This window comes from Ambystoma mexicanum, chromosome 14, assembly GCF_040938575.1.
Source record: "Ambystoma mexicanum isolate Mex_15411 chromosome 14, UKY_AmexF1_1, whole genome shotgun sequence".
NCBI lineage: Eukaryota > Metazoa > Chordata > Amphibia > Caudata > Ambystomatidae > Ambystoma > Ambystoma mexicanum.
Window position 1 is genome coordinate 596451106 of NC_090940.1, and position 24438 is coordinate 596475543.

Below are 24438 nucleotides of genomic sequence, written 5' to 3' on the forward strand. Positions count from 1 at the left end.
ATTACTGAGTAGATTTCATTGAGGATTTTGCTGTCTGTTACATAGTCGCCTGAGATAGGAATGAGTATCTGGGTGTCGTCGGCATAGTTCATATACGTGACACCCAGATAGTCAAGGATATCGAAGAGGGGCTTTGTGAATACATTATAGAGCTTCGGGGACACACAAGAGCCTTGCGGGACCCCGCAAGGTACAGGTGAAGGTTCAGCTGAATCAGTGGGCGAGAAAACCCTCATGGTTCTATTAGCCAAGAAGGAGCTAATCCAGGCAGTGGCTGCATCTGAAAAGTGTGCTGCAGTTTTCAAGTGGTGACAAAGTGTTTGGTGGTTGACCAAGTCAAAAGCTGCTGACAGATCAAGCAGTAAGAGGAGTGCAAGTTTACAGTTGTCTTTTAGGAGTTGGATTTGGGTGGTGAGATTGATTAAAGCAGTTTCCGTGCCGTGCCTAGGACGGAAGCCGGATTGCCTGAGTCCCAAGAGATTGTTCGATTCTAGGTAGGCCTGTATTTGCAGGTAAGCTGCTCTATCCAGTATTTTTAATAAGAAGGGTACAGTTGTTATCAGATGGGTTGGCTGGGTCAAGAGTTGGTTTTTTGAGTAGAGGAATGACCCAAGAGTCTTTTAAGTTATCAGGCACTACTCCGAATTTGAAGGAGGCATTGATAAGGTTAGTAATAAATGGTGCCAAATCATGTGCTGCTGCTTTGATGATTGGGGCAGGGCAGGCGTCACCTTGGCAATTTGATGGTTTGAGTTTCCTGATGATGTTTTCTACTTCCCAAATTGAGAGGGGTGAGAAGCTGAATGGCTTGCAAGTTGACTTAAAAGTGGGTGACTTGTTAGGGAGTTGTTTGTAGTCCGGGTCAGCGAGTAACAGTGATTTTTTTGCATTGATTTTAGATTGTAGGCGGGCAATTTTATCTAATAGGGCTTTCTGAATGTTACTGCACCATCATGCATCTGTTACACATTTGTCAATAGGGGCAATAGGTGATTCTAATTCTTTTAGAATCTTGAAAAGTTCTTTTGTATTGGATTCCGCTTGCATAATCCTTTTGTTGTAAATGTCTTTTCTAGCGAGTAAAATGGCTTCTTTGTAGCTAGATGATGCTAAGGTTACCTCAATCTTGTTGGTTGCTGTAGGGCACTTTTTCCAATGTGCTTCTGCAGTTCTCTTAGTTTTGCGTAGTTCTCTTAGATGCGGAGGGAACCATGTATTCAAGTGACGTTGTGGTTTACATTTCCGCAATTTTAGGGGGGCGATGGTATTTAGTGCTTTAAGAATTGCCTGATTGTAGATATCCACTAAGACTGTAGGGTCAGAGTCAGAGTCAGTGTTGTTGAGAAGAGGGAGTAATAGTGGTAGGAGTTTATCCAGTGTAATGTCTTTCTTGTTTCTCGTGCTGGTAGCTGGAGCAATGATAGGAGCCGGGTGTTGTGTGTTGGCTTTGATTGAAAAATGTTATTTTGTGATGATCCGACCAGATACAAGGATCATTGGATAAGAGATCAATAGAGCAGTTGAGATTAGTGAGCCAATCCAATGTTCTTCCTTTGATGTGTGTAGACTTGTGAATAATGTGGGTGTGACCCGAGTCGGATAGTGTGTTGGCTAAATCATGGGCGTTAGAATTCTTAGGGTCGTTAAAGCCAAGATTAAAATCCCTGAGTAGGATAGTTTGTGAATTAGGTTTAGTGTCAGTGGATATGAGTGATACAATATCCTCAATGAAAGATGAGATGGGTCCTGGTGGTCGGTAGATAAGGTGCATTGTTGCTGTGTGGTTAGGTGATAGAGGTAGTTTGATGGACAAGGATTCAGCAGATGGGATTTGAACGTCCTGAATGATTCTAATGTCAAAGGTGTTTCTAAATATGAGGGGTGGTTCTGGAATTTAGTCTAAGGTTTCTGTTAGTAGTGGTACAAGGTTGGTTAGGTAATGGTCTGGTAGCAAAGTGACGTAACCAGAGTGCTGGATCATCCAGATAAGGGTTAGCAGATCCCATAGTGCGAATCCGCGAGGTATGGGTAGTAGCTACCCTGAGTGTGCTGGTATATGAGTCTTGGTTAGTCTGTAGATGTGGCTGACAAGTCCAGCGTCTAGTGTAAATGTGTAGTAGGTGGAGTATGGTGGTTAGGTACCTATACATAGTGGAGGTAATGAAGCCGGTGGGCAGAGGTTGAAAGCTTCAAGTATGTGGTGCTCTTGGCGCACGTTGAAGGGAGATACAAGTGCATGCTGGGGGATAAGATTGTGACTTAATTGCTCGACTAAACCTGGGTTTGCGAAAGTGATCGAAAATAAAATCCCAATCTCCAAGGGGCATCCTGCCTCTGACAGAGTGAAAAATATCCTCCCGGATCATAGACTTACAGCCTCTAACATGGTGCAACCAGTGGATGGTTTTATTCACCAACGATGTTTGGTTTTCCAAACATTTAACACCCAGTCTTGGAACATCATTCATAGAGACATCCTTTCCGCCAACCCACAGTGGGTGCCTCCATGGGGCTATTCGGATAGCAACACTTTCATGCACGTGGGACATGTGCCTGGGAACATCCCATGGACTGTTTGAATTATGGGCTATTCCTCTATTCCTAAAGACATTGGGCTTTATTACAATAGTGGTGGTCCGGAAACAAGGTGTCCCAGACTGCCACATTCTGCGTCTGCCTGGCGAAGCCGCTGTGCCTGACAGGTCTGACCCTGCCGGGCACATCGGCTGTGGTAGGCAGACAGGTCACAGAGGCACAGGTACTGTTAGCAAGGGTGCCGGTGCTTCTGTGTCCCCACTTCCATAGAGTTCTATGGGACTCTATGGGAATGGGAACTTACATTTTACCGGCGCCTGAATTTCCGGGCCGCCGGGTTTGTAATCTCCCGGTCACACCGGGAAGTCAGGTGCCAAGAAATATTTAAAGGTCCGGCGGCAACCCGCCTGTAGCACCAGTGAGTTTACCGCCGGACCTGTAATGAGGCCCATTGTCACTCGGAATGGCTAGCGTAGGTAGTAGTACTCTATCTTCTCGACCTGTGTTAGTAGAGCTAACTGCCCCACCGGTTGACAAACCATGACCTGAGCTCTTGGGGAGCAATCTGGTTTTATTGATCCATATATTTTTACTGACTTTTCTGTGCAAGGGCCTCATATTACAAACAACTAACGTACACACTAACAAATATTTCAGTGGTGTAGCCAGAACGTCACTACATGGTGGGCCTCCACCTTAGACACGTGGGCCTACGGTAAGGGTCTCCATAAACTAAGGAAGGTATATTTATGTGAGTTTGTTTACTTTTGCATGTCCAAGTGGCGAGGCTGAAGCTGGAGCTTTTTAAACCGTATGTAAGGATGAAAGGTAGACAGGGCCATGCATTAAGTCGAACATATGCATGCAGGTTCCAAAAATATCTCCTGAGATCTACATGTATGTGAATGTTTCCACTATTTTGTACAGGACTCTGTTGCTTACCCAGATTTGCACCACGTAAATCCTATATGCAGATACATATATGCAAGCAAAAAGAGGGGCGGCAGGTGCGCAACTCTGGGTCCCTACTGCAATCTGCTCAACAGTCCAAAGATGTTCTCCTCCTAGCGCGCTTTCATGCCTCAGCAATCATATGGGAGGCTGATTGGTTTCAAGTGTTCAGGGTTGAATCCCTCTGGGAAGTAGCAGGGTGTGGCAGCAGAAAATGCTGGTAACTGTAGTGTAGAGCCAGCCAGGATCCAACTCTCCCCCAATTGTCAATGTCAGTCCTCAATAGGGAGGGGGGAGTTACCAACAGTGTGGCACTCCAAAGTCAGGCATGTGTAGCCCGGGTGCAGCCCCTCTGGAGCCCCAGTCTCTAGTTACATGTGCAAGCAGAAGACTGATACTTCCCAGAGGGATTCAACCCTGAACACCTGCAACCAATCAGCCACCCTTATAATTGCTGAAGCATGAATGTGCGCTAGGAGGAGAAGATCTTTGGACTGTTGAGCAGATTGCAGCTGCGACCCAGAGTTGCGCCCATGCCACCCCTCTTTTTGCTTATCAATAACCTGCATTCAAAATAACGACTGAGTGCACACATTCTAATGCTACACGCAGACAAACCCAGTGGATGACATGAGAGGTAGAGTAGAGTAGTGGACCCTAGACAGTGCGTTATGGCCATAGTAACGGACAAAGGACCTCATTACGAGTCCAGCGGTAACCCTGGCGGTGGTTTTCGGACAGTTGCCGCTGGATGCGCAACACTTTACCGGTGTCACTGGGCAGAGGCATAGCCAAGATTGTCTAAGAAGTGGGGTCTAAAGCTAATGTAGTTGGGCCCACTGCAGTGACATTAACATATGTAAATGCTCACACAGCGTTGCTGAATCGGCATTTATAGATTTTGGGTGGGCCTTGCCCGCTCAGGCCCTACCCTGTCTACACCTCTGCCACTGGGACATTACAAGTTCCGGCGGATCCGGAGGTCAGGCGCCTGTAAATGTAAATCCCCATTCCCATGGAGCCCCACAGGACTCCATGGGAGTAGGGAGACGGAAGCACTGGCACCGTTGCTTCTGTGAAAACTAGGTGGGCGGGTGACGTTGCGCCCGGCATGTCAAACTTGCCAGGCGCAACGGCCCAAGTGCAGACTTGTGTGTGGCGGTCTGGAATGGGTGCCTGTACGTTGCTACCAGTACCCTTAATTCCGGACCGCCACACTCGTAAAGAGGCCCAAAGTAAGCCAGAAAACACACAAGAGCATTAACAGATGAACATTACTGCATGCAGTAATATCACACACGTCAATATGACATTTCTGAATGGAGTTCTATGGAGAATAGATGAAATGTCAGCATCACTCAGAATCATACGGACCCTTCCTGATACCGGATGGGCTAACAGTAATTCCGTTTCTCAGTATTTCTGCAGGAAATACCCCCATCAGTAATCTTACCCCGATTCCTCTCATTGTGTTTGTTGTTCACTTCGCTGTCTCTTTGCCCTGGATTTTCTTGTGCTTTTCCGGAGATTGATGCAGTGGTGGATGCGGCTAAGATGGTCCAGTTAGAGCCATGCCTGCTGCATGACGGCCGGGTGTGTGGCAGTCCCAGACTAGGGTGCCCTACGGTTGGGGATAGCAGCCTGGAATGTCCAACAGAATAATCCTATACAGCACTTTGGCTGGAAGCTGGTGGGAGCACATTATTATTGTCTTCCGAAGGGGTTGCTTACTGAGGTGGAGAAGGAGCAGGTGGAGAAGGAGCAGGGTGTTCTGTTACCCACTGTCTCACAACTGCCTTGCTGTGGCCAGTGACAGAAGTACTCTTAAGAAGCTTCCTTGATGCTGGTTATGGTGCGGAGTATGGGTGTCATTTTAGGGGGGGGCAAGGGGTGTTGCCCCCCCAACAACATTTGTGGCACACCATTTTGTCCTTCTCATTTGGTAGGGGCCCCTTTCATTTACATGTCATCAGTGTAAGTTCCTTCTTTATGCTGATGATGCCCAGAGCTGCAGGTGAGGGGGGCTGCTAGGCACCGGAGCTGCGTGCAGTGGGGAAGATGGAGAGGTAATGTTGGCTGGTGGGTGAGGGGAGAAAAAACTGCTGTGAAGAAAAAATTGATACACAGGAGTAGGCAGGGTGGTAGATGCAGGAGGATGGACAGGAACACGAGCTTCGAACGATAGTACAAGCTCACGTTTCTAGCCTCCCAATTGGTTGGCGCCACTCCCCTTTTGACAACTAGGTGTATTCGACTCCTGGTTCAGAGTGACATCATACATAACTCAAGCTTAGCTCGCATTCTCTTTCAGATACCATTAGGCACCCCTCTGTTGAATATACTCCATAGTTGATAGCTCCCTATCTAAAATTCTCTCAATATACCTCTCTATATATCTTCAGGGCTCACAAAATGTACTAGCACAATCGCATTGGCGGGCAGATTTTATGAAGGATGAGTACCATTTGATGGTGCTCGACCTTGCTGGCGAGTATGGGGATTTTTGTAAATTATTTGACATTTACTGCAAACTACGTTTGCAGTAAATTGCAAATAAAAGTTTCACTTTTGGGTGGCAGCAGTGCACCAAATATGAAGTGTACTTTTATGGTGACATGTACCATTTTAAAGAAAGCCCTGGTAAGTATTTCGTCACCATAGGCCGAGTGCATTTCTCCAAGGTCTAGCATGTAAACTAAGGAACTCGCCCTGCAGCTCTAGTAGGATTTAAAAGAATTTGCAAGGCCCTGATTCTTGCTGATATTTACTCTAAGACTTGAATAAACACTTTTGCACAACTCTCAAACTGTGTCTATGTAGCAGGTTTTACAAAGAGGTTCTTGGTGCTTTTCTTTTATGGAAGTTAATCGAGACGTCCTGGATACCTTGCAAGAAGAGTATTTGGACCCATTGAGATAAAAGGATCTTTAATGCGTTTTAAGCTGTGGTTTTTACAAGTGTGTTTTTATTTACATTGAAACATAGTCTAGACACATTGCCTGCAAAGAGAAGGTCAGCCGAAACGTGTTTCAACTACGTAGGGTCTTTATCAAGGCAGATTGGTAAGGTGAAAGGGATCAATTCTGTGAATTTCTCAGGCCAATGGCAGAAGTCATCCAATATGCTACCGGTCATTTAGGCTGATGCCTGTTGGTTCTGCTCGTCTGTCTGGGCTCAGCACAGGAGTGTTCATTACCTAGAACCCAACCTTCTTTTATGGAAGGGTCACGAATAGGCTGCCGACACATCAAAGCAAAATGTCTGCGATTGTCAATTTGTAAAGTGTGATCCTTTCATGAAAATCATTTTATGTTACATGATCACTTAATATATCGACAAACAGGACTGAAATGTAAGGAGTACTTACAGCGTGCGCCCCTTGGATTGTCCGCACCAGGTTCATTCCTTTCCAGACATATATATCACCGTTAAGTGCCCCCGAGTAGGTGACCTCATCTCTGGCACATGCTAGGCACAGAATAGTCTGCAGGTCGCCAGTCTTGCCAAAAACGCCGCGCTTCGGCGTCAACGAGTTGCCACACAAACTCCAGAACTGCAAAGCAAGAGGCACACACAGTTTATATTGGCTACGGGTAAAAACCCAACGGCACCTTCGCAGTAAATCAGAATAGTTTACACCACTTGCAGTAGAAATTAATCATAAAAATGGACACAGATAACACTTGACACATTAAGGAAATATTTCTTGAAGAATACATTTTGTGGCGATTCTTTTATATGATCGTTTTCCGCATAGAAATTGAAGAACTCTATGATCTTTTTGCACACCACCCATTGTTTCTGCTGCTTATAACTGTGCTTGCTTTTTTATAATTTCCACATCATTAGGTTTGACTGGTATCAATTCATCAATTTGCCACAGTCAGTGAAGTACAAGCACTTACAGTTAGAAGACATATTCCCTAGCAAAACACATCTCCGGCACTTAGATACTAGTATCCAAGCTCCATATGAAAAGCAAGTTATTATGATTCTTACAACTGGCACATATGCCACTATAAAGTGGGCTTTAAAAAGAACAGTAAACTGATGGGAAAGCAGTTGCCATAGTAAAGCCACGAGTTCTCCTCACATAATGTGCTCCAAGCTCTGCCCACGCGCCCTGGAAAAACACTTGTGTATAGGCACGTTATAAATGCCATATCATGTCATATCACTATTTCTCCATCACTATTGTTGTGTTTGTCAAATCCCTCATCCTGAGATTCATGAACCAGACAGCCCAACATTGCTTCCCAGGCCCCATCCTTCCGGGACACAAACTCATCTTATTTCGGCTATGATACTATGGACAATCTTAATGTGGGTGCTTTGTGTGCCTACGGGCGCAGGTGGCAATGCAGTGGGAGGCAACAAAAAAGTAACAGGGTTCACAGGGGTGTCCACCACGAAAGGACACCTTCAGGACAATGATAAGGTGGCAGTTAGGGGGGGGACAAAGAGGGTCTCTCGTCTGAGCTTGGACACTGTGCGTGCCGCGAGCAGCAGGCATGATTGCCACCAAAAAAGGAAAAAGCATTGACATGGCCAATAGGTTTGGCTTTTGTTTAGGCAAGGGATAGGCATTTGCTAGGCACAATAATGGAACTACGGACATAAGATGGAAAGAACTGGAAAGTGGTACAACTACATTGGCATATGATAGCAGTGACTGTTAATGCCTATATGGTACCTATACACAAGTCAAAAGTGTTGACTTTGCCAAAACAAGATTAGCAGCGTCCTCACCATCATTCACAAGGAATCATGGCAATGCACCCAACTGGACGTCGCCACCATTGGCTCTTTCGAAAAAAGGCTTTCCTGCCAATTTCCACTCTCCCGAATGGACACAGTCACTTTTCACCTCATCTACAGACCGACCAAGCCCAAAACCTACTTCATCGAAGACTTCCCAGACTTGGTCTCCCACGCATGCCCACATCTTCCTTAGTGACTTCAACATCCTGGCAGCCTAGCAACCAAGTCTGTGAAGGAAGATCTACACTGCCTACTTGACACTCTGAACCTCACACAGCACACAAAAGACCCAACTCACAGGAAAGGTAATATCCTCGACCTCATCATCACCACCCTGCCCACCCTGCCCACCCTGCATCACAGCTATACAATATCGCTCAACTAGTCAGACCATCTTGCCATCCCCTTTGAAATGAGTCACAGCACACCAGTCAAGCAAACTTATTGGAAACCCAGAAAACAAGAGTTCAGATAATTAAAAAATGTCCCAGTGAAGGCTCTCACGGATGAACTCGCCAAACTCCACCACACATGGGCTGATCTACCACTGACGAACCAGGACTGCGACTCCCTTCTCCAAGAACACAAACCCACCATCACAACCAACATCAACCACCATGCACCAGTAAAACAACGCACCCTCAAGCCTAAACCTCCCGCTCACTTAAGAGCTCAACTTCAACCAACGAGCATAAGAAAACAAGAAAAGACGACGAAAATCCTGCAGTGCATTCGACCTTGCCATGCTCAAGGAACTCCGTGCTACACGCAGACGACTGATCACCAATGCCAATTCCAACTACTACCAAAACACCATAGCCAAGGCCAACAATGAAAGCAGAGCCCTCTTCAAATCCATCAAACACTGCATCAACCCTCTGCATGATCCACAAGTACTGCACTCCATTGAAGAATCTGCCATCAACTCTTTCTTCATCAACAAGATTAGCATGATCCGCCCACACATAAACACCAACACCACAACTGATAGCACACTACACATCCTATCGGACAAAACCACAACTACCAGAACAACTTTCAAGACACTCACTACGGAATATCCCACTACCCCCCTAACTCCCCTCAAGGCCACAACATACATGCAGATGACATCCTCCCTGTCTCCTTATGCGAGACCCTTCAGACTGGAGCACTCCTGCCTTATCCGACCATCATCCACATCTCCCTAACTCAAGGCACCTTCCCCATGACCCTGAAGACCGGACAAATCCTATAGTTTCTGAGATTTAATTTTTTATTTCATTACTGCAGACAGAAAATACAGTAATCAAAGCAACGTATGCTGAGCCGAATAACAGAGAGTGAAAATACAGGCGCAACACATCAGAAACATACCCCTAAAAGAAGTCTATTTGTGAGCTTCAGAATTCATACATCATAGTAACAAAAAAAATCATGTATATCGCTTGGTGAGTAGAAATTCAGTGTAAGAACATTAAACATTGGGACTTATGCGTCAAGCAGGGTTGCAAGGTGTAATGTAATCATATCTTGCTCTTGTTAACCATACACGTCCCGGAACGGACCCTAATCTCATCAAAGTTATTCAATTCACCCCTATCCTTGTAAATGGCCTTTTCAGAAGTCGACAGGGCTAGCACTTCAGCGATCAATGCAAAAGCAATTTGGTGGTTTCCATGCATGCAGGATCATTTTCTTTGCTAGCGTGCTGCCACGGATTAGCCAGGTTTTGTTCGCATAACTCAAATCTTCCATTAGGTGGTCATCCCCGAGAACAAGCAGGGAAGCCTTCATGGGTATAGTAAGTCGCAAAACCAGGCTCAATCTCTCTGACACGCCCCTCCAGAACTCCTTAGTTTTGCAGCAAAACTAAATTAAATGGCTCAGTGAGCCTTTCCCCTGCCTGCACTTCCAGCACGAGTCATCGTCAGACAGTTGTCTCTGGTGCATCTGCCCCAGTGTCCAATATGTCACATAGAGCAGCTTAATCTGGACCCATAGCAATAAAGACCCAAAGAGCTTGGTTTCAACTTTCTCTCCTCTGGAAAATCAAGGCCTTCATCCCAGATAACCTCAGATCTGCTGTCCAAGCCTTGGTCTTCTCCCACCTGGATGGTGGAAATGCCCTTTTGGAAGGCCATTTGGCAATGATCTTGGCCCCCCTGAGACGTGTCCTGCATGCTGCAGCACGACCCATCAAAGTACTCCGAACATTCAACCACATCACTCCGACCCTCATTCAGTTGCACTGGCTCCTGATGCAACCTGTGTTCATCTTCAAATCCTGCTGCATCATTTCGAAGGCTGTCACCTGAAGTGCCCAAGATGCTTCACTGTGAAACTCAGCATCTCTAGAGGCCTGCGATGCACCAGAAGTAAAAACATGTGCAGACTTGACCTCCACAGGTGAAGGAAGAAAAGAAACAGAAGACAGGCCTTCTCTGTCTACATCCCAAGACACTAGAACCTCCTCCCTGTCAACATCAGACTCACCCGCTTGCTACTACAGTTCTGAAAGGAGCTCAATGCCCACCTCTTCAAGGAATGGCTCCTTCCTAACACCTAGGACCCTACCTGAGACTGGGTGAGCTGCTCACCACTGTTTCCTCCGCTGATAGCTTGTAGATCCCTTGCTACCAATCTGCCCAACTACCCCCTCACGTTAGTTCCCTCCTCCCTTGTTTCTCTGCTTTCCTCACCATGTCCTTCCCACTATGATTGTATAGTTATCTGTTGCTTCCAGAAGCTAGGTTAGTGCCTCTTGCTCGGTCAAGGCACCCACCATCCAATCTCCAGCTAGCGGGTCTACCTTCATTCATACCACCGCTGGCTCTGCTGCTTGATGTGGCTCCGCCCCTTCAGGACGTCGTTGCTTCAGAGGCTCGACCTCTGTGTAACGGTTGCTCTCCTCCCGCCCTGGGAGTTTCTCCTCCATTCACAGTCAGTTCTCTCCTTAAACACGTCATTGTAATGAATGGAATTGTGTCTGTCTTCCGTGATCATGGCATTCAGGTGGCATTCAGCATCACGTGAAGCCAATAGAGTCAGAGAAGGTTCTTTGTCAATGTGCTTTTAACATGAAATGCCTAAGTCTTTCCAACATCCATATATGCAGGAAGGGTGGTTTGAATTGGCAGTTCCTTGTTGGAATGGGAGTCACTGCCAGTGAGGTCCCACTTGCCCAGACCACTAGAGTCTTGCGTAGCAGGCTCACCTCCTGAGCCTCACATGGGTGGGCTCCCCCCTGGTCCGAAGGGAACGAATTGTCCATATTCGTCAAACAGCACCTTTGCGTTCACTAACGGCTGTGATGGAGCGGACACGAGGAACAGTGAGAGGAAGAGCGGGGAATAAGGGTGCCCCTGATGCCATGCGATTGCTTGTTTGTCCCCCCCTACCCCCCTGCCCCTTCTGCAAAAGTGACCACTGGATATTAGTCGGTCACCAAACTTTGGGTTGGCAACACAAATATTTGTGGGTGACATTTGTAGGTTTCACACAAGGCTTATGATTCACATTGTTTAATCACATACCACCAAACTGGTGGAGTTTGCTTCATGACCTAGACATCAGGTCAGTGCCGTAAGCAAAGCCCAAAGCATGAGGTATCTTCCGTCAAACCGAACGCAGAATACCATCAGCGTCTTCTGCGATGATTGAAAGTAGGGGTTTTAATCTATTTCATTCCATTTTCAGTGTGACGTATTCTTCTTGGCAGTGATGGACAGCGTATTAAGTAGGGATCTTGGAGTGCCGCGACCGCAGAATTAATCAAGCAAATGGAAGTTCTTACATGCGGCAACTTATGGTAAATCACAGCTCTCGTCCATATGTTCAAATGCTGGGTGTTTGCCAAGTCAGCAATTTTCAATCAAATCCTTAGGATGTCCTACGGAGCGAAGGCAGTTTGCCAAATCAAATTAGACTTATTAAGGCAGGAATACAATTAAGCATGAGATAAATAAGTCTGGGCTTCTAAGCATCACACTAACAAGAGGAACTATTCCATGGATGGCTCAGGAGTTGATGCAAGCGATTCTGCGATCTTTGCAGCGGGCACATTAACACCATGACCGACCAAGTCAAAGGTGCACTGATACTTTTATTGTGGTCTATTAACAGCAGAATGGTTAAGATAAGTGTGTGCATTTTATAGAGTACATTAAATATGTTGATATTTTCGAGACACCCATAATATTTAAAGGTATATGATGCCATTCGACATGTACTATTGTGTTGGGAATGGTCATTGGCTTGCTCTATGTACATGCTCCATTGCTACACCTCAAAGCAATGCACTTTGGCTTCATGCATCCTATTACAGTAAATGCACTTAGGCTAATTGGCACTCTTTGCACAATGCGGGTCCTAAATCGGCCCTGTCACTGCGCCAATGCAGACCCTACACACATCTAGGCTGTGTGTGCTCCCAGAATCTCAATGGTGATTGCTCTCCTCTGTCCACCCCATTCCATTCCCTTGGCCGGGCAGTTGCAGAGCACATCGGCCCTCCCGCCCATCGGTAAGCAAGGCTGTTGGGTCATGGTTGCTTCTTGGGGGCGCTGGAAAGTTTACATGTACTCTTCTTTCCCCCTTTGATACACACTGGCTGCCACTTAACATCAGCAGGTGCTTATAGGAAAAGACATGAATTTAGAAGGAGATAATGAGCGATGACTCTGGCACCCATGCAGCGCTCTCAGTCGTTTCCTAAAATGGCCACCGTGAACATTGTACATTTCCCTTAAAATAAAAACTATTAGCAGCAGGGCGAAAGCCCCAGGCTGCTTATATCTATCACTCCTCTTGTTCGGTGACAACAGGGCCAGTTAAAGCCCAGAGCCCATGCTGTGGCCCCTGCTATGCTCACACGTATCTTAGGCTCAGGCTGGCGGGCTGTTACCAGATTCACGCTGGCCCTGTTCACCCCCAAACGGGGGTGTGATATCTAAAAAAAAAACTTCCAAAGGACAAGCAGCGGAGATGCCTGTCACGGGGGTCTAAATATGTGACCTGTTACAAAAAGATCTCCAGATGAAGAAATACATGAAAAAGAAGGGAGATCTATGAACTTAATGTGGTTCATACATTTCTCATGCACAAGACGAACCAAAAAGCAGAAGCGGGACACAGTAAAAAATATATACAATTCACCCTCAAAAAGAAAGTTAGCTTTGGGCAGCGCCTGAGGATGATATAGTAAATCTTCTAAAAGATGAAGAACAGATTTGAACGGAATAATTCAGTCCTACCACCTCCTTGGAGAAACACCTACGTGCAGAAACTCAAGGTGAAAACAAGATGACTAAGATCCAAGTGTTGATATCTCTTATTGGACAAACTCAAAATAATGATACTAGCAATTGACATGCTCAGATGGTCATAAGACAGCAGCCACAGCTAAAGCATTGTATGATCTTAGCAAACTATTTTCACTAAGTCCAATAAAAGGTATTTAAAAATGTGCTTTACAGTAATTCAATATTTTCTTCACTCCAACTCTGAAAGGGAGCTACGAAGAAATAAAGCGTACATGTTATGCCAATCTGTGGACTAAAAGACCCCGATCCCCCAAAGTTCAACTGAAGGGAACTTCCGGGGTCGAAGATCTGGAAGGAAATGACACCTTTTGAAAATGTAACAATGTAACACTTCTCTTCAATGGCATACTCAAGCGTCTGACATCCAAACTCTTGTGGGACCCCGAACCCACCTGCGGACTGGAGCTTATCAGCAAGATAAGAAGGGTACATGTATTCTCCTGGGACTGACCTGGGACGGTCTTCTTGCTCCTAAGTGTCCGCTATGGGGATTTGTCTTTCACCGGGGGTCTTTCAAAGGAAAGCGAGAAACCCCACTGGTCTATGGTACTCTATAGAATGAAACACCTTCAATCTAAGTGCAAGGAGGGGACAGAAAATATGAAAGAGAACAGCCCAGCCAGTGTTCCACGCTCGTAAGCGTCTTCATAATAAAAGAAGGCTATGGGTCTCATTACACGGACGGCGGTGGACCAAGGTGCTATTAGCACCTTGGTCCATGCCGGTAAAATACCGGCACCGCTTTGGTGGAAAGGGGAATTACCGCCCTATTCCAAGGTTGGTGGGGCGGTAATTCCCCCTTCCCCCATTGCCCTTCCCCATTCCCATTTCTGCCCCATAGGGCATAATGGGAATGGGGAACGTGCTAATTATGGCACCGCAAATTGCGGTGCCGTAATTAGCTCCCTGGTCCCTTTGCGGGTTGGTTTTTAACGCCTGCAAAAAGCAGGTGTTAAATTCTCCAACCCGCAAAGGGACCACGTAGTAAGGCGGTAAGGGTTTACCGGTACCGGTAAAATACCGGTACCGGTAAACCCTTACCGCCGTCCGTGTAATGAGGCCCTATGTGTGGCGTTAAGGTCCCGTTTATGCAGGATATAATGGATCTTAGAATTGGCCCAATGCTTTAATCTCAGTTTTGGGGAACTATAAAGAATGCTTCCCTAAGTGAGCCTAGTGTTTACTCTTTCCTACCCTCACTGAGTTTGCTAATTATTTAGTGAAGAACATTTCAGATTTGTTTCTGGCTTTGCGCCTACATCTGAGTGTGTAGACCGAGTTTGACCACGTGACATCAGAGCACCCTAGCCACATAGTGTCTGCATGCGTCCTCTAGTTGCCCGGCAGATTCCTTGCCTTCTCCTCTGGTGAAATACAATTTCCTGCTAGTTTGGCTCTGGACTTCTCTGATTACTTTTTCTGTAACATCTTCCCAAACTCCTTAAAGACCAATGAGATGTCCACATTTATAAAGAAGGGCAATTTAGATAAGAAGTGTATGAACAACCATTGTTTTATCTCTGCCGTCCTTTTCTTGAGAAGAAGGTGGGACGAGTTGGGTCAATTATAGCTAATCGCACTTGCATTCCTTATGAATCTGGTTTTCGCTCCGATTGCAGCACAGAAACCACCAACCACTCCATCACATCCATCGAATCCTGGATGGTGGCGGCACCAGTCCCCGGATTCTTCTAATTCTGTCAGCTGCGTATGACACTATTGACCATGGAGCAATCCATAACATCTTGAAAAACTTGCCGGGACCTTTCTTGGTTATCTTCCTTTTTGGCTGGCTCCTCATAGATGGTCCAGGCAGGATGGCAAGTCCAAGTCTCACTTCGTGTGCCCTAGGGGTGAATGTCATCACAAAATGGAGGTGCTGGAAGATCTGGTTTCTGGGTAGGGTGTTCAGGTCCACCTTTATGCTGAAGATACACAATTGTATATGCCGTGACATACATGGAGGATGTTAGGCACATTAGGAGGATTGACGAATGGTTGACAAGACATTCTCTTAAGCTTAATTCTCCCAAAAAAGAGTTTTGTTGCTTTCCAGTAAAAATTATACTCTGCTGACAAAACTTTGGCTTGAGAGTTGTTGGTGAACAGGACTTCTACTCTAGCCCTTTTAAACCTCCTATTGAGACTTTGGATAAAGCAGAAAATGTTCATATATTCATTTACCCTTCATGCTCTCCAGCCCTTCATCCCTGTCCCTGATTTCAGTTTGTTGGCCCAAGCTTTTTCCATCTGTCAACTGTATTCCAGCAATGCCATCCTGGCCCGTCTCCCTAAATCTATCCTCACTCCTCCGGTTCTCCAAGCTGCAGCCAGCCTATCTGCTGGGTCCAGGAGATGCCATCATCCCTCGCACTTTGACCCAACAACATCGGATCCTTTTGGGTGCTTGCATTCAACACGTTAAAATATGTTATCTTGTTTTTAAACCTCTTCACCTTGGTTCTGCAGCGTATCTTGCTGAGAAACGTATTATCAGAGTCCGACACCAATCTCTGCAGCGTCAATCTCACTTTTGTTTAGCGGTTAAACTTTATGCCAAAACTCGAACAACCGAGCATGCTTTTCCTTGTTCAGCTGCCTCATTTAGGACCATTTCTGTGGACTTATACGTTAGGAGGCAACTGGTTGTGTAAACAATTCCTGGATTAATTTATTTACTGACTGTCCCAAACTGTTATGAAATGATTTACTATGTCAGTTTCTCCAATCAGTGTTCTGATACACCTTATGGCACTATATAAGAGGTTTCAAGGAAATACAATTGTAATTAATAAAAGCTCTTAAAATCGACACAGCGCAATGCAAATTCCACCTTGAGTGCATTCGTAACTGGTATCAATGAAAAAGAAACAGGAAGATGTCATCACATTTTCAGGTGGAAGAATGGAACTCTACGGTAGGGGTGCCAAATTGGAAATAAGTAATTAATCGAAAATAGAAATTCTTGCTGTCCAGTTTACAAATTATGTGAGTTTGGACTGCAGATCCAAAACTCTTTTGATAATAAGACATTTGCTTTCCTACAGAAATTTGGAAACAGCAAGATTGGAAATGTGGACCTTAAAATTTAGGAGTACACCAAGGGTGCAGAATCAACGCGTGCAGACACAATGCTGAGAGAGGACAGTGACGTCACAAGTGAACGATAGAGACAGTGAAGGAGTGAATGGAGGAAATGCCCTTGAAACACTTGGGTATGGGCGCGATATAAATAAAATTTCATATCATATGCTGAATAAACTTTGAGGGAGTATAGGAACGTACACATATCAAGTCTGGTATCCAGTGATTATACCTAATGAAAAATAGAGAATTACATTTTAAAGAATAACAAATACTGAAAAAAATACTGATTTTTACAAGCTACGTGGGTGGGGTAAGGGGTTAATTCGGGTGGGGAGGGGCTTGCGGTGGGTCATTAAACATGAGGAAACAGAGCGCTTAGGGGGTGGTATTTTGGGTGCATTAAAATGCCATTCTCTATTTTTGGGTTCGATAAAATCACACAGATCTGTCAAGTCCACGACACTGTTTCTGCCACCAGCAGCCATGGAGATGCATCCTAAGATTTTTAAACAGTGGAATAGGTATCGTGACGTAAGCCTCTCCTAAAGGTAGGTTATTTTAAAGGTCGCCTATTTAGAGCTTGGCTGGTTTACTCGCTTCTCAAACCAAGATTCCTCAGTGCTCTCTTGAATATTTGCCACCCACGGTTGGCTCCTGCAGTATTCATAAACCACGCTTGCTAATCATGTAACAGTTTGCAATTAAGAGGGCCGGGCATTCATTTTAACATCTAAAGGAGCGGCTCTGATTCAGTTCAAGCCGCGGTTGATTCATTAAAAGAAAGGACATGGTAGCCGCTGGGAAGGTCACAGAGGCCTCCCGCAGGAGCATTCGAAACACTAATTGAAGCCCTCCAAGTGTTCCTCCAAAGAGTAGAAAGCAGGAGTTGGTAGGGGCTGCCTGGCTCAACTGGACACTTGAAGGAGCTCCATCAAAATTAGAGATGGTTATGTTACTGTTGCATTTAGGATGGTTAAGTTTATTATGTTGAAGATATTGAATGTTCATTTATCTGTTGGAAGAAATTGAATAACGTAGTTTAAAAAAAAGAAAATTAGAGAGCGTGCCAGCATTCTTATCATTCTTTTCGACTTTGCTAATTGGTGAATGCTTCACTATGACATTTTTGGAGTCTTTGAGTCGAAATTTGTGGTTGTGAATTTGAAATCAAATGAGTGAGCTACTTACAATTCCTGTTCTAATGATAATGACAGAGAAGGCATTGTACAAAGGAACCAACTCTTCAGGCAATCACTGTTCCCTAAAATATCAACACACTATGCAATTTTGTGGCACAACAAATTAGGTCAGAACGTGCCGTGCATAAGAGGCCACATCTAACATGTAATGCCTGTATAAGTGGCATTTGAAGCTATAGGGCCTCATTACGAGTATGGAGGTACCCATGGTTCTATTAGCGCCATGGCTACCCCCATACCGCATACCGGGTCCGGGTTCCCTGAATGGGGACTTACCGGGTCATTACAACCTTGGAGGACCCGGTATTTCCCCATTCAGGGAATCCATCCCCAGGGCTCAATGGGAATGGGGCGGGAGCCGTTGTTAGCTCCCTGGATCTTTAGCGGCTCCCGCTAAGGGCGGCTGGTTTTACCAGCCGGCCTTCGCGGAACACACTAAGGGACCTCATAATGCGGCGGTAAGGGGTTAACAGCACCACCATCCTTACCAGCGCCGTTAACCCCTTACCGCCGAACTCTTAATGAGGCCCTATATCCGGCATGTAATGGCGCCCAGGGGATATGAAGGCCGAAACTTTGTTAATATGCGGTGCGTAACTGAAAGGACCTTTTGTCTATATTAGAAACTGTACGTCATTATATTAATTCATGCATTTTGCTGTTGTACTTACGTAAGTGTTGCCACTTATGGGACACTTTCAGGGTCAACGGCCATTTGATGACACTTCCTGTTCGCAAATCTGGTTGTGTGATGTCAGTTCCTGTGATATCATCGGACAAGGGATGTCTCGTTTCTACCCGTGACCTTTTGGTGAAACGACATCACTTGGATAGGTGCGGTGGTGACATAGAGGGAGATTGGGATGAGGATGTTTTCGGAAGGCGGTGGAGGTGGGCGGAGAGGTGCATTGTTGGAGGATGGGAGGGAATAGGATCAGCATGTATGGGGCGGCATGTAGATGTCATATTTTGCCCAGGCTAAATAGGCACGTGGAGGTGTGATGGAGGAAGCATAGAGGCACTTTAGGAGGAGAGAAGTGACTATTGTGTGAGTTCAAATATTCCTAGACTGTTGCTCTGACGAAATGCACTGGTACTTTTTATTTTTGCCCTGACTGGTCTATGGACTCTTGCCCTCATGAGTCCTCATCTGAGTGCACATTTCTACCTCGTTTGCCCTCCATCCTTCCTAGCAACACTGATTTCCCTGCCGCCAGACTGTATTCCCTAAGGCAAAAGACAACTGGTGCGGAATTAACCTAGTAGTCCAACGGGACTCCATGGAATGGGGATTTACCACCATCACCGGTACTCAATATCTGGCAGTATTACCCGTAATGAGGGTCATGGCTTCACAAAGGAGCTGTGAGCATTCTCAGCAATGACCTTCTTCCTGTACCTGTCATTGCAAGTTTAACTCTCAATGGCTTGAGGACCGGAAACTGGTCTGCAAAAATCAGACAATTAGCAAGAACAATAAACTCCTTGGAGCAGAACTCCTGGAGGCAGTAGCAGGCATTGGGCCTCATTACACGGACGGCGGTAAGGGTTAACGGTCACCGTTAATGGCAACGGTGACCGTTAACCCTTACCGCCGTACTACGAGGTCCCTTTGCGGGTTGGAGGAATTAACGCCTGCTTCTTGCAGGCGTTAAGTACCAACCCGCTAAGGGACCTCGGAGCTAATTACGGCACCGCAAAATTGCGGTGCCGTAATTAGCGCCTTCCCCATTCCCATAGAGCCCTATGGGGCAGAAATGGGAATGGGGAAGGGCAATGGCGGAAAGGGGATTTACCGCCCCTCCAACCTTGGAATGGGGCGGTAAATCCCCTTTCCGCCAAGGCGGTGCCGGTAATTTACCGGCATGGTCCAGGGTGCTAATAGCACCCTGGATTACCGCCTTCCGTGTAATGAGGCCCATTCTCTGTAAAACAGAAGACAAACTACAGCCAGTCTTTAAAGAGCAGGTGCTATTGGGCGCGTGATTCTTTCCTGGAACCCTCCCTGTGGAGTGGAGAGAAGCCCTAGCCGGACTGCCCGTCAAGTAAGGACAAAGTTGTACAAAGTTTTTTAAGGTGCACTTTATAAAGTGAGATTCTATTTCAAAGTCTATTTGTACCTCTTTAACAGTGGCGTCGCCAGGAATCAAATTTAGGAGGGGCAGAGAGGGGGCCAAAGACAAAAGTAGGGGGGCACAGACAAAGGTAAGGGGAGAACATGGTCACTGCTTGTTTTAGGTAGGGAGGGTAGATGGGGGGCACAGGGTTTCATAGGGGGGGCCCTGCCCCCCCAGGCCCTCCCCTAGCAACACCACTGCTATTTAATATTTGTATGCAGCTACTTAGTTAGGAATTAGGTATTGGGGTTTTAATATTAGTGCATGATAATATTGGTGTGGTTGTTTCCCCTTTTTATATAAAATGAGCAATCTGCTGCTGTCCTGGAGTTGCATATGTATAAAATATTATTTTATCGCTAACGAGACAACCAGATTCATAGTTCTCTTGTCTATCCTTGTGTCGCCTTTTGTATATTTAACATCGTATTTTCTTCGGTAGGGGTTTGGCCTTTCCCTTGGTCACCACCTCCACCTTGTCTTCCTGAACTACCCTTTTCAGGGGCGGCACACCTGGCGTGATCTCCGAACCCTAGAAGAGGGGGGGTGCTGGCGTACGGGGCAGGTTAGGGGCATAGAGCAAGAATGCAAGTTCAGTAGAGTGTGTTAATGTGCCGGCTTACACTTGTCTCCCGCCAAGTGAGCAGCATACCATACCCCGGCTACAACAGAATGGGCCTCATTATCGGTTTGGCGGTAGCCATGCCTGTAACAAAGGCACGGCTGCCGTAGGACCTGTGATTTTTACCGGCAACCACGAATGGGCAATTACTGGGTCATGCCGAGCTCGGCGGACCCGCTAATTGCCCATTCGCGGGTGCCGGCAGTAAGGGATTCCCCATCCCCATTCGGCCCCATAGGGCTGAATGTGAATGGGGAGCTCAGATGAACCAGCATCGTTCATAATGGTGACTGTGCATCCACGAGTTGTGCTCGCGGCTGCCGCAATTCCCGCCAGGTCGGTCCTGGTGGGCAGAACTCGTAGTATGGCGGTATGGTAGCAATGGTGCCGGTAGCGATACCAGCGCCGTTGTTACCTTACCGCCATACATACGAGGCCCATTTAATGTATTTTATTTATTTATTTATGCAAATCAAAGGGAAAGCAATGCATTTTGGGCAGAAAAACACATACAGAATTTACCATTTACCATTGATAACAGAGCGGAGAACATGGGTCCTTTACTCTGGGGTGAGAGAATGTGACTTAAAGACCAGATGTTGCAGGGGAAAGTGGAAGCATAAACCACGGACGAGCACAGGACAGAATGACATAGGAACAGGATGGTGGAGGACGTGCTGAATTAAGGATGGGGGGCTGATGGAAAAGTGCTGTAGGGTTGTCCATAAAGGGCAGGGAGAGAGGAAAACGGGGTGATGCAGTAGTGCAGAGTGCAAGGAGACAGGTTTGAGGTTGGATTTAAATAGCGGCAGAGTGGAGTAGTACGGAGAGGGAGTGGAAGAGCATTCCAAAGTAGGGGAGTGAAGAGGGAGAGAGAGGAAACGAGAGGGAGCACAGGGGGCATGAGTGGTGGCAATGAGGTGAGCTGATGATTTTTTTTAATTGTGTTTATTGACATTTTCATTATTAAGCATACAACCAAAGAAAAAAATAACAAAAACAAAAAAAGAAACAATAACCCCCACCTCCTCTTCCCAACCCCCACCCCTCCTCTTCCAAACCCCCAGCCCCCAATTGACATCAGAGAAATCAAACCCAAAAAACAGCCTCAGTTCCCGTCAACGGCAAAGCCATGGAGGACCTACATTATGTCCACAACCCTTAGTCTGTGGGGGCAACATTGAATCATAAAGTCACACCGAAGAAAAGAAAGGATAAATCCCCAGTCATACTTAAATGCAATGTGATCACCCTGCAAAGTATAAGTGGCCCACTCCATCGTCAGGAAATGCCAAACCTTTTGAAGCCAATCGAATTCCGTCGGTGGCTCCTTTTATTTCCATTTTTGAGCTATAACAAGCCATGCTGCAATGAGAAGTTTCATCAGCGGCTTCTTGGGGGCTTTTGACAGGAGTTTCAATTCTGAATCAATAAGTGCCAAGAGCCATTCTCTGTGGTCCAACACTCTGTTAGATTTAGATAGACCAATCAGATGAGCCGTAACAACATCCCAACATCATTACGCCTTGTGGAGGTGGAGCGAAGGCAAGTCGCGGTTCCCATGACTTCCAAGGAGGTCAAGAATGTCAGTACGAGATGCCGGAGGCCCGGCCTGTGCAGCTTTCGATAAAGGCATTGTGAGGAAAGAGAGAGGAACAAGCTTATCCGGTGGTGGCGTGACCACAAATACAGTGTTATCGGTTGGACGCCCGAAGAACAACAGCAAGATCACTGTTATGGGAAGCGCTGAAAGCTTCCTACCACCAGCGCAAGTGCAGACCAGTAACCTGATGAGGAACTGTGAACGGGAATGCGACGAATGAGAGCAACGACAACCCACACCTGTGTGAGACCGAGCTCCGCCACCATCCCCGACAGAGAAAGAGGTACCGGGGAACCGGGAGAAGCATTGTTATAGATCCGAAGAAACTTGTCCCAGTCTTGAGGATGTGAAAATAAGACTAAGACTGTATAATTGGAGTTGCAAAGAGGTAATGAATAACCCAGTGAGGGAAGAGGATTATTATACTAGGAGAGAAACTCGAGAAACTAATGCTAAGACTTTGTCATTGAAATCATAAGCCAGTAACGAATAACCCAACAGAGAAGAGGGTTATTATATTAAGAGAGAAGCTCGCCCCAGTCCAAAAGGACGAGATACAGAGAGAGAAACCAGTTAAGAGGAGAAGTGATAAGCCTGTAACAGAGGAGTTTAACCAACATAGGTGGGGAGCAAGTAGAGACTGGAAACAAGCACCATGGGAGAAAGGGAAGAAACCCTAGGACCTCAGAATTGAAGAATGGAGCAAGTCTAACATAATAATATATTAGAGAAACAGGATGTACACATCTTGAATGAACAAGATAAAATAAGAGACGTTTTAACACAGAGTTATGATGAGGCAAACCCAAAAAAGTGTGAAGATAAACCCACCTCAGGAAAGCCTGAATGTGAAGAAAGTAAATAATCTACAAGTGATGACAAGAATGTGAACAAGTACCTGAAGGGATGTTATTGTAAACATAGAAACACAGAAAATACTAAACCCAAGATTATTCTTGAAGAACTACAAGAATTGATCTCAAAGACTATCCAAAGAGAATTTGCCAAGAAATATCTCTACCACACGGAAAGATTGTAAATAAAAAGCCGATTGGAAGATAAAGAAAAGACCAGTGTGAGGGGTCAGAAATGTGAGGAGGACCACATTGTGAAGTTTTCTCAACATAGGCCATTTCATTATATTACAAGGTTGGATGAACGCCTCACTATCCCTACCCTGATGAGGATTTCCCTGTCTACAATAAACTAAAGGAAACACTGTAACAAAGTATATATATCCCTCACACTTAAACATACAACAAATAAACAAGCAAGTGCATGGCAGTTCAAAACAAGGCTGATTGAGTTCATAAAGCAACTAAAGTCTTAGTTCAGAACCTGGGTGAATTCCCCTTCCCCAGTTTCCAAACGTGATTCTGCTTTACAGTTCCAAAAAAGAACACAAGGACATCCTAATTTGCAACCACGTTCCAATATAGACGGATGTAAGATCAACTTGTCAACAAAATGTTCCAACACATAGATCATAAGATTCTTCTCCTTCTCTAAAGAGGTTTTCAATTCCTCAATATCAACAATGTTTCTATTGGTCAGGAGGATTTTTCAACTTCAATAACTCCCAGGAATATAACTTCTCCACTACAGCTTTGCTCCGCTTCTCTTCCAATACTGCTACAACAAATAATGGGCCTCATCATGAGTTGGGCGGTATCCCGGCGCTGACTGCGTGGGATAACACCCAATGCTATTAGATTACCGCAACTTGGTCCGGTGCAATTTGTACCGGATCCCAAGTTGTGGCCGGGCGATAAATCCCCATTCCCATTGGATCCATTGGACCCAATGGGGATTTCTTGACACTATTAGCGCAGGTGCAATTAGCGGCGCGCTTGTCATGCACAGAAGGAAGGTCAGGCACACCGCTTTACATAACACTCATACCCCCGGGGACTCCCTGACACATAACACAGCTATACTCCCCAAGTCACAGTCAGCCCTTCACATGGTCATGCTCCCTATGGTGCGAGGGAAGCGTCATCAGCTCCAAGGCTCTGTCAGAGGGCGATATTATTTGTTCCCTCGTTTCCAGTGGCAACTGCCATGGAGATTGCGAGCGGGCTGGAGCAGGAGCAGTCGGCAGCAACCACTTCCTGGTTCCGGGCTGACTTCCCGGTCACGTGCCTTGAGCTCCGCTCACGTGATCAGGAGTCTGCAGAGATAAAAGCGGCGCACTTTGAATCACTCGCCACTTCACAGCTGTTTCACGACACTGTTTGGCGTTTTCGATTCACGTTTTGGA

The 24438-nt window shown here is 46.0% G+C and overlaps 1 protein-coding gene across 1 annotated transcript in view; it reads right to left on the reverse strand.

Moving 5' to 3' along the window:
- EML5 (EMAP like 5) overlaps positions 1-24438 on the reverse strand; it is a 772681-nt gene that overhangs the window by 449363 nt on the left and 298880 nt on the right. Inside the window, exon 5 of the mRNA XM_069637955.1 lies at positions 6854-7039. Within this exon, the coding sequence (XP_069494056.1) occupies positions 6854-7039 (186 nt within the window). The remainder of the gene's footprint in view (positions 1-6853; positions 7040-24438) is intronic.